The sequence below is a fragment of the Podarcis muralis genome, chromosome 8 (genome assembly GCF_964188315.1).
Source record: "Podarcis muralis chromosome 8, rPodMur119.hap1.1, whole genome shotgun sequence".
In the NCBI taxonomy this organism is placed as follows: domain Eukaryota; kingdom Metazoa; phylum Chordata; class Lepidosauria; order Squamata; family Lacertidae; genus Podarcis; species Podarcis muralis.
The window spans coordinates 48,861,929-48,876,954 of record NC_135662.1 but is presented as its reverse complement, the minus strand read 5'-3'; the positions used below and the strand labels follow the sequence as shown (position 1 = coordinate 48,876,954).

Below are 15,026 nucleotides of genomic sequence, written 5' to 3'. Positions count from 1 at the left end.
GGGTCAGAGTGAGCCTATTTAAAGGACCTAAGTCAGGTTCATTAATTTCATTGGCTCTGCAGAAAGAAGTAAAGGGCTTCCTTGGTAGCCTCCAAATGTGTACTGCCTGTTCACCTATTTACTATTATCTTTGAGTATGCATGCTTGGAAATCCTAGTGGAACTGCATCTTGCACTGTCGTGCAGCTTTCATTTAGAACAGGGGTCAGCAACCTAAGGCCCATGGGCCAGAAGCGGCCCGTGAAAGTCGTTTGACCGGCCCACGAGCTGCCCCCAAACCGAGCTGCCCACTCGCATTTTGTGCTAAACCGGCGCAGCTCGGGAACTCACTTCTGCAGCTCCGGAAATTGCGCATGCGCAGACGCCAGATATTACGGGCCCTCTGGCCCACGGAGGGCTCTCCATGGGACCAATCCGGCGCAGGCAAGATAAACCTTGCTGACCCCTGATTTAGAGCATTGATAGGATGTTTTTTCATAAGCTCGGAGCAGCTTACAAAGCAGATTACATGCCATCATCAGGGTAAAATACTAAAAGCAATAAAAATGCAGCATAAAACCAGAGTCTGCATATTCCCAAAGTTTACCTAACAGATTTATTCCATGCTTAACCAGAAGTGTGTTGTAATTCCTTCTGAAACCATTTAAAAACTTTACACCTTAGCAGCAAGATCATTCCATAGCCACAGGGCATTTCTGTAAAGGCTCTGCTTCCATCAGTGGAGGTTCTCAACTGCTGTGTTAATGGAATATGAAGCAGGGTGTGGGGGAAGTACTACTACACCACTGAAATGTTTGTGTAAAGGGTGTAGAACAAGTTTTTGACCTGCTTGCCCCCTTCCTTACATGCACAGCACAAGTGGAGGTGCTCTCTGCTGCCCTTCGAGCCTCAAGCCTGGACCCCCAGGAGGAAACGACAGCAGGCATTGGCAAGTCAGTGGATTCTCAGAATGAGCTGAGCATCAAAGATCACCTGAGCTTTACATCCATTCAGGATGACCCAGTGCCTTTAATCAATGATACTGCTGAGGTAAATATTTGGCTGCTATGAATTTTATCACTTGAGCTTAATGTCAGAAAACAAGTAACTTCATTTGCATATGCTTTGGATTTACTTTTGAGTAAATATGCATTGGATAGTGCTGCAGAGTATGCCTGCATTGTAAGTTGTTGTTTTTAACTTTCCACCACAGGACATTGTAGAATCTGCTCTGCGTTATATTCATAATGATTCCGACTTTAGCACTAATAGTAGTTTCAGCCCTGAAGAAGAAAAAAAATCTAAAATTCAGGTATTTTTAAAGAGTTTTCTCCTTGTACATGAGAGAAACTGCAACTTAAAAGTAATTTTACATGTAATATATGATCCGACACCCGTAAGTATAATTTTTACTTTGCTTAAATTGTGCACTGTAACTTTCTCCGTCTTTTTTTAAAGAATTCTGAACTTCGATATTTAAAATTGAAACCTGAGCCTCCTCACTCAGACTACTGTTGTCGCCTTGAGAGCATCATCAGTTGCAAATCTGACCTGTACATGCAGTCGGCAAGAATTTCTATTACAGTAACTGCACACCGGTCTAGTGAGTGTGTGAGAGAGATGGCTTGTACTATGCACAAGCTTTTCTGTTTCCCTTTTGCCTTAATGGCTTCAGGCACCTGTAGGCAAAACAGAAACATCATAGCCCATATAGTCAGCAAGGTGGTAGCTAATCCTCTTGCCCTGAGTTACTGCTTCCCTTGTACTCTGTACTCTCAGGACCTAGGGCGCATGTGGCAACCTTCCACCCATGGGGGCTGCACATGACTCCCATCCTCATTTTGTGGCTTCTCCCTCAACTGTCATCAGCAGCTGTCCTATTGGACTGCAGGAGAGGGAGGGAGATGGGACTGCAAGGCCCCTCCATCAGCTCTGTTGAAAGGTGAGCAACTTTGCTCCTGCTCTCCTTAAAAAGTTCCCATTTATACTTGTAACAAGTTGGTTATTAGAAGAATAATGTAACCTAAGAAATAGTACTTGAATTTTCTTTTTCATTCTCTTTCCCTGCAGTCTTAACATTTTTAATTAATTATTTTTTATGGTGATGTAGTTTTCTCAGAACATATGCTTAAATTCATATGCTTTGCGTTTTAGGACATTGTACCTCAGGCCTTGCTGGACCAGTATTTATCCATGACTGATCCCTCTCGAGCTCAGACTGTTGATACAGAGATTGCAAAGCACTGTGCCTACAGCCTTCCAGGTGTGGCACTTACCTTAGGGAGACAGAACTGGCACTGTCTGAAAGATACTTATGAGACGTTAGCCTCTGACATGCAGGTAATGTTATAGCACTTTATAAGACCTGAAAGTCCTTAGATACTATGTGCAATTTGAAATTGTATGCTTTGGCTTCTCTAGTCTTCCAGAAATGAGTCTAAGGTTCTTGATGTAATGGGAAAGCAGAAATGTTGGGCCGCTTCTCATTACTATAGCATTCTTGATGTTTTTTCTGAGAATAGGGATATCTGAGGGGAAGGGGTGGTAACTACTTGTGTCCTGGAAGGAGAATTTGCACATGTCTTTATCATATTTTTCTTTCTAGGGGAGGAATCCTATACATAGTAGGCTAGTGTAAAGCAAACCACTGTAAATTAAGATGGCATAAAATTACTCCAGATCCAAACTCCATTGAGCAGCAAGGCTGTTGCTGGCTGAGCCAGATTAAGGCTGACAAAGGGAAAGTAAGCCTTTAAAATAGTATTTGAATTACACCATCCTGTTTACTGTCTTAATTTACTGCCAGATTATATGACCAAGATGAACAGGCTTAGGATCCTGCCCCTGTCACACCCCTTTTCCAGGGCTTATGGTGGTTTAAGATCTACTAGGCTTGGCTCAGCCAATTGGGCTCCATCTGGGCTAGAATGGGGAATATAATCTGGTAGATCTCTGGCTGAGGTGAAGATGAAGGAGTTAAGCAGTGTAGCCTGGCTGTACTGGGAACCTCCCAGTTCAGCCAGAGATCTGCTGAATCCTAACCTACTCATTCCGACAGATCTTGCTGCAAGATTGCTCTGTAAACCATAAATAACCTGTTGGATTTCTTTTTTCCATTTACACTGATCAACTAATAGATTTGCTGTAGGAACAGCTTGCTCTAATATAATTTCTGAACCCCGCCCCCCAGCATTCTTCCTTTTTGAATTCAGTGCAGTGAATCTGCTAAACTCATAAAATAATTCAAAGGAAGGATTAGAAAAGAACTTTGCTCTGTGCCAACATTTATCCCAAGAGTTTGCGATAGCATTCATACAAGGCCAGAGTTTACCAGCTGTGTGGGATTAATTTTATTATGTCTAAAATTCTGGACAAATCAGTAAAATAGAATTATGAGCACAATTGTGTGGTGAAGAGAGCCCAGGATTGTACTTCAGACACCTATGCAAGGGATGCCTGATCCTTTGGCTGTGGTGTTAGAATTTTGAAAAGGTTCCTCCTCTGCTGGGTTTGCAGGAACACAAAAGGTCCTCTGGGGAACAGGTGGAGGAAGTTAGGACATCTTTTGTTTTCTCCTGTTACCCCCAAAAAGTTATAATAAGGGATTGAATGGAATGAGAACATGCTTAACATCTTTTTTGTTTAGGAAAGCTGATCCAAACAATTTCTATTTTGTATAAACTGCTTAGAGCTGTGGTTTTTTTTGATTAAGTGGTATATAAATCTCTATATAAAGGTAAAGGTAAAGGTACCCCTGCCCGTACGGGCCAGTCTTGGCAGACTCTAGGGTTGTGCGCCCATCTCACTCAAGAGGCCGGGGGCCAGCGCTGTCCGGAGACACCTCCGGGTCACATGGCCAGCGTGACATCGCTGCTCTGGCGAGCCAGCACAGCACACGGAAACGCCGTTTACCTTCCCGCTAGTAAGCAGTCCCTATTTATCTACTTGCACCCGGGGGTGCTTTCGAACTGCTAGGTTGGCAGGCGCTGGGACCGAACAACAGGAGCGCACCCCGCCACGGGGATTCGAACCGCCGACCTTTCAATCGGCAAGCCCTAGGCGCTGAGGCTTTTACCCACAGCGCCACCCGCGTCCCTCAAATCTCTATATATTATCACTCAAATAAAAAGTTCCCCTCCAGCCCCTTTCTCAGCAGTAATTAGTAACTGCATTAATATGTTAACTGATTGTAAGTTAACTGATTAATTGCAACATGGTAGAGGAACCAGATTTGAGAGATGCTTGGCTTTTTGTTGAAAACAGCCCCACATCTCCTTTGTTTCCAGTAATATCCAATAAATAAAAATGCATAATGTAATTTAATTGCATTGAAAATTTTGTTAGGCCTGGGTAGACTTGCCAGTGCACCATGATGTCCAACATGGGTTTTATGTTACTAGACTTCACCGGAGGAAAGAAGAGATGCATGGAAGCAACCACGTCTCCTTTTTGTCTAGTTCCAGCCTTCAAATCAAGCTGTAAATGTGTAGATTGTTTTAATTACTTCTGTTCAGTTTCAAGGCAGGGTGGAGTGAGTGAAAAATAATATTTTTATTTTATCAGCTTTTTCTGGTTGCTGTTGTAAAATAATCTGCTGAACTAACTTGCTTTCGGTTGCTATACTCTTGGCTGTGCAACAAATCTAACCCTAACATTGAATAAGTTGTATGATTTGCTAACAAGTTGGCCTTGTGCATTGTTTTAGTGGAAAGTTCGAAGAACGTTGGCATTCTCTATACATGAACTTGCAGTCATTCTTGGAGACCAGCTTACTGCTGGTGATCTGGTTCCAGTCTTCAATGGCTTCTTAAAGGACCTTGATGAAGTCAGAATTGGTGTGCTTAAGCATCTGCATGATTTTCTGAAGGTACATCCTCCTTTTATGCATACAAAATAATCATCCTTTTTCCTCCTCCCTGTATGCATACTTCTGTGGTGACAGATAATTAAATTTATAAACTTTTAGTATTTAGTAAAACTTGGATATCATGTGATGAAACCGAAGATGTGTTTAATTTCTGTCATCATTCACATTGTATATTGCATTACTGTCTTGTTCCAGGATATTTCATAGAAATTCTGGAATAGCCTCATTTTTTGATACACTATATTCAACTATAATTTGATAAACTACAATCAACTATAATTTGTATGGTTCTGAAAACATTCATCTTTATTTTCCAGCTTCTTCACCCTGATAAAAGGCGGGAATATCTTTACCAGCTTCAGGAATTCTTAGTCACCGATAACAGCAGGAACTGGCGTTTCCGAGCAGAACTTGCTGAGTAAGTTTTAGTAGTAAACTATGCTGTCTAAATACTAGACCTGATTATTATTAATATAGAATTACAATACCACTTCTGTTTGGGCACAGTTAGGTTCTGAGAAGGTGGAAAGACCCACTAGCTGCTTGTTTTTTATTCCACTTGCCAGATGAGAGGCTGAAACTTAGGGTCTATGTATGCTTAAGTAAAAAGTAAGGTTTTTTGTGTTCAGTGGGACTTAGTCCCAAGAAAATTTAACTTATTGGAATTTATTGCTGAGTAAGCATGCTTGGAATTGTAGTGTGTGGATCTTTTAGATCTAAGAAAGAGCAGAACCAAACCTGTCCACCCCATCAGCAGCACAAGGGCATGCTCCATTTCATCCCCATGAGGTGCCTTATAATGAATGAACACTCCAGCAGCAATTGGTGGCCATTAGAGCAGGTGGTAAGATACAGGGAGTTCCTCCTGCACTGTAGCTTTTTTTCAGAGAGACTACTCAATCTGGCTGGAACCCACGTCTCTGCTCTTCTATGCCAGTGTGGTGTGTAGAGCCAGTGTGGTGTAGTGGTTAAGAGCAGGGGACTAGTAATCCGGTGAACTGTGTTCGATTCCCCGCTCCTCCACATGCAGCTGCTGGGTGACCTTGGGCTAGTCACACTTCTCTCTGAAGTGTCTCAGCCTCACTCAGCTCACAGAGTGTGTGTTGTAGGGGAGGAGGGGAAGGGAGATTGTTAGCCGCTTTAAGACTCTTCTTCTTCTTCTTCTTCTTCTTCTTCTTCTTCCTGGAATATTCACCTTTGCTTGCAGCACATAGCTTCATTTTCATGATTGGTTAGCAGTTTTAAGTCCTTTGTTTATTTTATTTTTGTAGGCAGCTGATCTTGCTTCTAGATCTGTATAGTGCCAGAGACATATACGATTACCTACGACCTATTGCTCTCAGTCTTTGTGCAGACAAGGTTTCCTCTGTTCGTTGGATTTCCTTCAAACTGGTATGAACTATAATGTAAACGTTAAAAATGGAATTTGACTTAGTAACCATTTTAGCAGGTAATCCATGTACTGAGTTCTTTGTGTATTTTCTAGGTTAGTGAAATGGTAAAGAAGCTGTATAGTGCTCCACCGCCAACATTTGTGGTCGATCTCATGAATGAACTGGTTGAAACGTTCTGCAGGTGCCAAAAGTGGTCTGGCAGGCAAACGTTCGCCTTTATTTGCCAGGTAAGAGATTCATGAATTATTCTTATTTTCTTGACATGTAAGCCACTGCTACAAAGTTACAAGTTTTTCCATTTTCAACACTGAATTATTTCTGGATTCCAGAGTTTGATCATGGGTACAATAGGAAGTTAGTAAGAGTAGCTAACTGGATAGCATTTGTGAACTCCGCTCCTTACAAAAAGATAAAGAGCTTTTGGAGGTTGAGCCTAATGATGGTTATCATTCTCTTGTCCTAATTTAATGTGTGCTATCCAAAACTATGTCTCCTTGAAGCTTTCCATGTGGATGGCTAGCTGTGTGTATCAGTGGAGAAGGGGGATGGGTGGGGAGCAATCCCAAATCCAAGAAAGCAAAAAGAAGAGATCTTCAAAATGACCCTATAGAATATATTTTATTGCTATTTTAGAGGCTTTGCTCCTGCTTTTTGGGGAAGTCTAAAACAGTTACTTTATCTTCTTTTCAGACTATCATAGAAGATGACTGCCTGCCAATGGATCAGTTTGCTGAGCATCTATTACCCCATTTACTGCTCTTGGCCTCAGATAGAGTTCCAAACGTTCGAGTCCTACTTGCAAAAACATTAAGGCAAACGCTTCTAGAGAAAGGTTTGTGGACTCAAGTACTCTTGCTGCATTTCCTGCTCTGTAGAAATCACACATTTCCTGTGTGCATCCTTCCTTACAGTGTAGTATTAGCTAGTAAATGTACTCTCATGCCATTGTTTTTTCCTCAAACACATCTTTTGTTCTGGACTGGTTCCTGATGTTTGAAATACTTGCAACAAGGGATGAAAAAAAGTTAACATCTGGGAGGCTGTGGGAATTTCCTAGGTACCAGACTGGAAGCAGAAATGAAAATTCTAACACAGGAAGCCTCCAAGAAAGGTTCCTCCTCACATGGAAAAACTCTTTTAAGATTCTGTGCATCTTCTAGAGCAGGAGTAGCTAACTTTTTTGGCCTAAGAGTTGCATTCAGCCTTGGCCAGTACTTCAGGGTCTACAACAGCTGAGAACGGGGTTATGGCTGCCTCTTTGCATGATTTGCATTCCTATCAGGGTGCTGGGCTTTGTTCACTTCAGCATAGTCTCTATTCCGCCCTTCCTTTTTGCCACTGACACCAAAACTGATGCAATCCTAGAGGACCAGAAAAGTTGCTGGGGCAAGCCAGCTACCCATAAAGGAATCAGGAATCCAATTGGCAGGAGTTTTCACTTGAGACATGGCTGAAAAACGTAAAGAGGTGGTGGTGGTATTATTTATTCTGCTTGTATTCTACACCTTTGCAGCCATTTATGCACCATAGTTAAAACGTATAAAAACTGCAAAACCAAAACAACAGCACGAGACAACAAACGCATTAGTAACACTGCTAGGTCCAGGGTATTTAATCTTGGGTGAAGAAGTATGTCGTTAGCAGCACAGGGGACAACTGCCATTCCCCAGGGAAAGAATTCCACCACTGGGGCATTGCCCTGTGTTGTGCCACATTATCACGGACCATGCCCATTGGTGGGATCAAGAGCAGGGTCTCCCCTCCTGATCTCAAAACATAGGTCAGTAGGTAAAGGAGAGGCATTCCTTTAAGTACTTAGGTCCTAAGCTGTACCCAGTAGGTCATAGGCATCCAGTACAGTGCTTTAAGGATCAGTGACTTTTCCCTGCTCAACCTTACGCAGCACAGATGACTTCTCAGTGAATGTTGATTATAACTAGCACCTTAAAATTGAGCCAGAAGAATGTGGGAGCCTGTGCTGTATCCTTTCTGCAACCCAGTCATGATAAGCATGGTCCTTTGTTTGTTTGTTTGTTTGTTTATGCTAAATTACAATATATATAAATGATTTAAAATGTTAGTCTTTGTATGCATTTTGTATAAATGTTCTGTACTGGCAGCAAAAAAATTAGCATTGACTTTGCATCCTAATTTGGGGTTTTATAAGAAGCATATCTTTTGTGATGCTACCTTTTCCTTTATAAAAAAAGATTCTCTTGCTTTTTCTCCATACAGAATATTTTTTAACATGTGTCAGTGCTCACCAAGAAGCAGTGGAGCAGACAATTGTGGCCCTCCAAATGGATAATGATAATGACGTAAAATACTTTGCAAGCATCCACCCTGCCAGTACCAAAATTGCAGATGATGCCATGAGCACAGCCTCTTCAACTTACTAAAAGTAGTCCCTGAATGTTGCTATAATTTTAATTAAAAAACAAACCAAAAACATTACAAAATCGCAGGGCAATCCTCAAGTGCTCCTAAAATGGATGACTGAAACCTCTTTTTTTCCCATGGAGGAAGGAATTTCTTGCCAGACTTTTAACTTCAGTTGGATGTTATCTAAACCTGAGACCAAGGATTTTAAGAGTCAAGGAAAAATAAAAATAAACATTACCTGTTGAATCTTGACTTTAGAACAACTTTGCTCAGAGGATTGTATTTGCCACCAGAGCCTTAAATCTTCTGTCTTCCTGAATATGTGAAACTTGAATTGGCTGAGCATTTTCAGTGTAGAAGGGATGTGATTTCCAGAGACCGGCATTTGTTTTCTCCTGAGGAGTTAATGTAACAAGCTTTCCCCCTCTTAGGAACTGATAGCTGAAATTCTCATACCCTATAAAGGCAGATTTGTACCAAGAAGCAAGAGACACCTCCAGTATTAGCTATTAAAAGTTTTTATCCTTGAAAAGACTTAATTTGTATGCAGCTGGGCACTTCCTTAAGTGTGAATAGTTTTGATGTGTGTAAAAGAGGGAAAAGTAGAGATTTGGTGTTTGTTTTCTCCCCTTAAGGGCTCAGTGCTAACACTAACAAAAATTTGATTGTAAACCTTTAAACACAGCATATTGCTGTACTCATTAGCAGAAAACTCCACTGAGTACCTGTGTCCTAATGTGTTTTTCATGCTGGTCATGACCTGAAGGAAACCTGTACTTCACATGTACTTCACATCAGGTATTTTTAACTAGATCATGATCGGCTCTTCATATACTGTACATATCTGTGACCACTCTTGGGAGGGCTGCAGTCTTTAATCATGCTATTTCAAACTGTTGTGATAAAACGTTCTCTCCTTGTCCAAATAAAAAGAAAATTTATTAATAAGAGTGAATGAAATCTCCTTCTCTTAATACCGTATAAAAGCTTGCAAATAGGGAATGCTTTTATCAAGTCTCTCCTTTTCCTGTTCTGATGGTGGCATGTGGGTCTAAAATTATAATAATAATAATAATAATAATTTATTATTTATACCCCGCCCATCTGGCTGAGTTTCCCCAGCCACTCTGGGCGGCTCCCAATCAGTGTTAAAAACAGTACAGCATTACATATTAAAAACTTCCCTGAACAGGGCTGCCTTAAGATGTCTTCTGAATATCAGGTAATTATTTATCTCTTTGACATCTAATGGGAGGGCGTTCCACAGGGCGGGCGCCACTACCGAGAAGGCCCTCTGTCTGGTTCCCTGTAGCCTCACTTCTCGCAATGAGGGAACCGCCAGAAGGCCCTCGGCGCTGGATCTCAGTGTCCGGGCTGAATGATGGGGGTGGAGACGCTCCTTCAGGTATACAGGACCGAGGCCGTTTAGGGCTTTAAAGGTCAGCACCAACACTTTGAATCGTGCTCGGAAACGTACTGGGAGCCAATGCAGGTCTCTCAGAACCGGTGTTATATGGTCCCGGCGGCCACTCCCAGTCACCAGTCTAGCTGCCGCATTCTGGATTAATTGCAGTTTCCGGGTCACCTTCAAAGGTAGCCCCACGTAGAGCGCGTTGCAGTAGTCCAAGCGTGAGATAACTAGAGCATGCACCACTCTGGCGAGACAGTTCGCGGGCAGGTAGGGTCTTAGCCTGCGTACCAGGTGGAGCTGGTAGACAGCTGCCCTGGACACAGAGTTAACCTGCGCCTCCATGGACAGCTGTGAGTCCAAAATGACTCCCAGGCTACGCACCTGGTCCTTTAGGGGCACAGTTACCCCATTCAAGACCAGGGAATCCCCCACACCAACCCGCTCCCTGTCCCCCAAAAACAGTACTTCTGTCTTGTCAGGATTCAACCTCAGTCTGTTAGCCGCCATCCATCCTCCAACCGCCTCCAGGCACTCACACAGGACCTTCACCGCCCTCACTGGTTCTGATTTAAAGGAGAGGTAGAGCTGGGTGTCATCTGCATACTGATGAACACCCAGTCCAAACCCCCTGATGATCTCTCCCAGCGGCTTCATATAGATATTAAAAAGCATGGGGGAGAGGACAGAACCCTGAGGCACCCCACAAGTGAGAGCCCAGGGGTCTGAGCACTCATCCCCCACCACCACTTTCTGGACACGACCCAGGAGGAAGGAGCGGAACCACTGTATGACAGTGCCCCCAGCTCCCAGCCCCTCTAGACGGTCCAGAAGGATGTTATGGTCGATGGTGTCAAAGGCCGCTGAGAGATCCAGCAGAACTAGGAAACAGCTCTCACCTTTGTCCCTAGCCCGCCGGAGATCATCAACCAGCGCGACCAAGGCAGTTTCAGTCCCATGGTGAGACCTGAATCCCGATTGGAAGGGATCCAAATGGTCCGTTTCCTCCAGGCGTGCTTGGAGTTGTTCAGCAACCACCCGCTCAATCACCTTGCCCAAGAATGGTAGATTTGAGACTGGGCGATAGTTGGCCAAATTGGCCGGGTCTAAAGATGTTTTTTTAAGAAGCGGTTTAATGACCGCCTCTTTCAGCGGGTCTGGGAAGGCTCCCTCACAGAGGGAAGCATTCACCACCCCGCAGAGCCCATCGCCCAGCCCTTCCCGGCTCGCTTTTATCAGCCAGGATGGGCAAGGATCAAGGAGACAGGTGGTCGGTTTCACTTTTCCAAGCAGCCTGTCCACATCCTCGGAGGTAACAGACTGGAATTGATCCCATGTAACAGGACCAGACAGAACTCTAGCACTCTCCCGCCCTGGCCCTGCTCCCACGGTGGAGTCTACCTCCTTCTGAATCTGAGCGATTTTATCTGCAAAAAACTTTGCAAAAGCATTGCAGGAGATCTTGGGGTCCCTACCAGGCCCCGGTGGTACAGGTGGTTCCGATAGATTGCGAACCACCTGAAAAAGTCTCCTGCTGCTGTTTTCTGCAGATGCTATGGAGGCAGCGAAGAAGGCCCTCTTCGCCGTCGCCATTGCCACTTGGTAGGCTCGACGTTGAGCTCTAGCCCGTGTCCGGTCTGATTCAGAATGAGTTTTCCGCCACCGGCGCTCTAGCCGTCTCAACGATTGTTTCATCACCCTCAGCTCCAGGGAAAACCACGGGGCTGTCCGGGCTCCATGCAATCGGAGAGGGCGCTTCGGAGCCAGACAGTCAATAGCCCTGGTTAACTCCGCATTCCAGCGTGCCACCAGGGAATCAGCTGAAAGGCCATCAACTTGGGATCAAGCATCCCCTACCACTCTCTGGAAGCCAATTGGATCCATTAAGTGGCGGGGGCGGACCATCTGAATTGGTCCCACCTCCCTGCAGAGGGGAAGGGTTGCGGAGAAGTCCAGTTGCACCAGGAAGTGATCTGACCATGGCACTTCTTTTGTTTCGCTTTTAGTTAGTGTCAGATCACCAGCATCCATAGAGGTGAACACCAAGTCTAAGGCATGTCCATGGCTATGAGTTGGGCCAAACTTATTCAGGGACAGCCCCATGGAGGCCATGCTTTCCACGAAGTCCCGAGCGGCCCCTTGTAAGGTCGTGTCGGCATGGATGTTAAAATCCCCCAGGACAACCAAGCTAGGTGTCTCCAGGAGCATATCCGCCACGACCTGAAGCAGCTCGGGCAGGGAATCCTTGGTGCAGCGGGGAGGTCGGTACACCAGTAGGAATCCTGTACTGCCCCTATTGCCCAACTTCCAGAACATGCACTCAGAGAACTGGGTCTTCCCAATAGGACGCCTGGTGCAGACTAATGACTTCCTAAAAATCACTGCAACCCCCCCTCCCCGCCCACATGACCTGGGTTGCTGTGCGTAAGAGAAACCTGGTGGGCAAGCAGCGGCAAGGACAGGCCCATCTGCTTCATCCAACCAGGTCTCTGTCACACATGCCAGGTCAAATCCTCCATCCACAATCAGGTCGTGGATGGCAGTGGTTTTATTCATCATTGACCTGGCATTGCACAGCAACACTTTCAGGTCATGTGGGTTTCCCTTGCTGATTCCAGTATCCTTCCGGTCAGGACCAGACCTGGAGGCAGGGATAGTCCTCAGACAACGACTAAACCTGCCTCCTCTGTAATGACATGGTCTGGTCTTAGCGTAACTCCTCCTCCTACCCATGATCACTGAGATCGGTTGTCCCAGTGCATCCCCCCCTGTGGAACATGCCCCAGCCATTTTGTTTGCTGGGACCCACTCCCAGGCAGCCCTGACCCCACCCCTTAAAAAGCAAAATACAAACTATATAATAATTTAACAGAATAATAATGATAATAATAAAACAAAACAGAACAAAACAAAGCAAGAAACAATAGCGCTGACTAAATGCTTATCCCTCCCCAAGCAAAAATAAAATAATAAAATAATATAATATTATAAAAAACAACAACCACCATTTAAAGTGCTGCAAATTAAAAACAATTAAAACATTTAAAACCATTTTGTCCATTGCTGCCGGTAGCTGTTCAGGCCTCTTATGCTGTGGCGGTGAGTGCAGGCCCCGCCCCTAGGCCAGATGGAGTTGGCAGAAAAGGGAGCGGTCCTCCCAACACTCACGCAAGCAGCAACAGCAGCCGTGTCCCGGAGGTCTTGATGGAGGCCCTGGCAGTGAGTGCAGGTCCTGCCCCCTAGGCCGGATGGAGTTGGCAAAGGAGGGAGCAGTCTTCCCAACACTCACACAAGCAGCAACAGCAGCCGTGTCCCGGGGGCCTCTCTCAGGCCTCTTATGCTGTGGCAGTGAGTGCAGGCCCCGCCCCTAGGCCAGATGGAGTTGGCAGAAAAGGGAGCGGTCCTCCCAACACTCACACAAGCAACAACAGCAGCCGTGTCCCGGAGGTCTTGATGGAGGCCCTGGCAGTGAGTGCAGGTCCTGCCCCCTAGGCCGGATGGAGTTGGCAAAGGAGGGAGCAGTCTTCCCAACACTCACACAAGCAGCAACAGCAGCCGTGTCCCGGGGGCCTCTCTCAGGCCTCTTATGCTGTGGCAGTGAGTGCAGGCCCCGCCCCTAGGCCAGATGGAGTTGGCAGAAAAGGGAGCGGTCCTCCCAACACTCACACAAGCAACAACAGCAGCCGTGTCCCGGAGGTCTTGATGGAGGCCCTGGCAGTGAGTGCAGGTCCTGCCCCCTAGGCCGGATGGAGTTGGCAAAGGAGGGAGCAGTCTTCCCAACACTCACACAAGCAGCAACAGCAGCCGTGTCCCGGGGGCCTCTCTCAGGCCTCTTATGCTGTGGCAGTGAGTGCAGGCCCCGCCCCTAGGCCAGATGGAGTTGGCAGAAAAGGGAGCGGTCCTCCCAACACTCACACAAGCAACAACAGCAGCCGTGTCCCGGAGGTCTTGATGGAGGCCCTGGCAGTGAGTGCAGGTCCTGCCCCCTAGGCCGGATGGAGTTGGCAAAGGAGGGAGCAGTCTTCCCAACACTCACACAAGCAGCAACAGCAGCCGTCTGTTGTTTAACAGCCGTCTGTGTGTTTAACTTCTCATGGCGATTGTGTGTGTGTGTGTGTGTGTGTGGTGTTACCCAAGGACAGGTGGATGTCCTACTCTGAAGAAATGTGTGTAACTGGTATTGTGTATGTATGTCCCCAGGCTGAAAGCTTGGTTCAAGAGTCATAATGGGGGGGACGGGGGACTGACAAATGCTGCACATGTTCATGGTGGCTAGTTATCGATGTGCAAAGTGGCTGTTAAAATCATGAGGTTAGAAATGCATAACGAATGCTGGTTCTGCCTTATTTCTTTTCATATAGTAGTAGTAGCTGCTCCCTACTACGATTTACTATGTTTAGTGATATTGGTTCTTTCACATATATATGTGTCTGTCTATGTATACATGAATTTATATGCATAAGCTACTACCTCAACTTGTGATGTTCAGATAAAACCATGGTGTGTGTTATTTGGAAGCTCTGAGAAGCTGAGCTTTCAAAGAAATGTGTTGAACTTGTTTGAACTAAAACATGCTTCATAAATCTGTAGAGACCAAGTATTCATGGCCAGATCCTGGCCTGATAATCAGTATTAGAAAACTAGGCTGCCTGAAAGTAGTATGGCACACTAATGCTCTGATGGAGTAGGAAGGCTGGGTTGTAACCATGTGGCATGGGGTGCTGCAGTTCAGACAGCGTCCTAAATCTCATGCAGTCTCCTTGAGAATGTCCACAGTGAGCCATGATGCTGGTTTGTTATTTGGATCCCACAAGTCTGTTGCAAAACAATACACAACAGAGTGCCATTGCCCCTACCACCTTCTGTTGACTTGTTTTTGTATTGTTTTTTCAGTGTGTCTAATGGCTGGTATGTTTCTGTATTGAAGTGCTCTTTTTATCCTTTTTAGAACTATAGGCTCCTTTATTCCTTGAGCTACATATTGGGCTTTTTTTTTT

General features: G+C 45.2%; 1 protein-coding gene across 10 annotated transcripts in view; it reads left to right on the top strand.

Moving 5' to 3' along the window:
* Positions 1-9,571, top strand: part of PPP4R1 (protein phosphatase 4 regulatory subunit 1) — a 44,152-nt gene extending 34,581 nt beyond the window's left edge. For 9 of the 10 annotated variants that reach the window (XM_028737352.2, XM_028737353.2, XM_028737351.2 and 6 more), the window contains 9 exons: positions 853-1,028; positions 1,192-1,290; positions 2,133-2,318; positions 4,684-4,845; positions 5,163-5,263; positions 6,117-6,237; positions 6,332-6,466; positions 6,930-7,071; positions 8,475-9,571. In XM_028737352.2, the coding sequence (XP_028593185.2) occupies positions 853-1,028; positions 1,192-1,290; positions 2,133-2,318; positions 4,684-4,845; positions 5,163-5,263; positions 6,117-6,237; positions 6,332-6,466; positions 6,930-7,071; positions 8,475-8,638 (1,286 nt within the window). In that variant the 3' untranslated portion in view covers positions 8,639-9,571. The remainder of the gene's footprint in view (positions 1-852; positions 1,029-1,191; positions 1,291-2,132; positions 2,319-4,683; positions 4,846-5,162; positions 5,264-6,116; positions 6,238-6,331; positions 6,467-6,929; positions 7,072-8,474) is intronic. The other variant, XM_028737356.2, reaches the window with a different exon arrangement.
* The last annotated feature ends 5,455 nt before the right edge of the window (positions 9,572-15,026 follow it).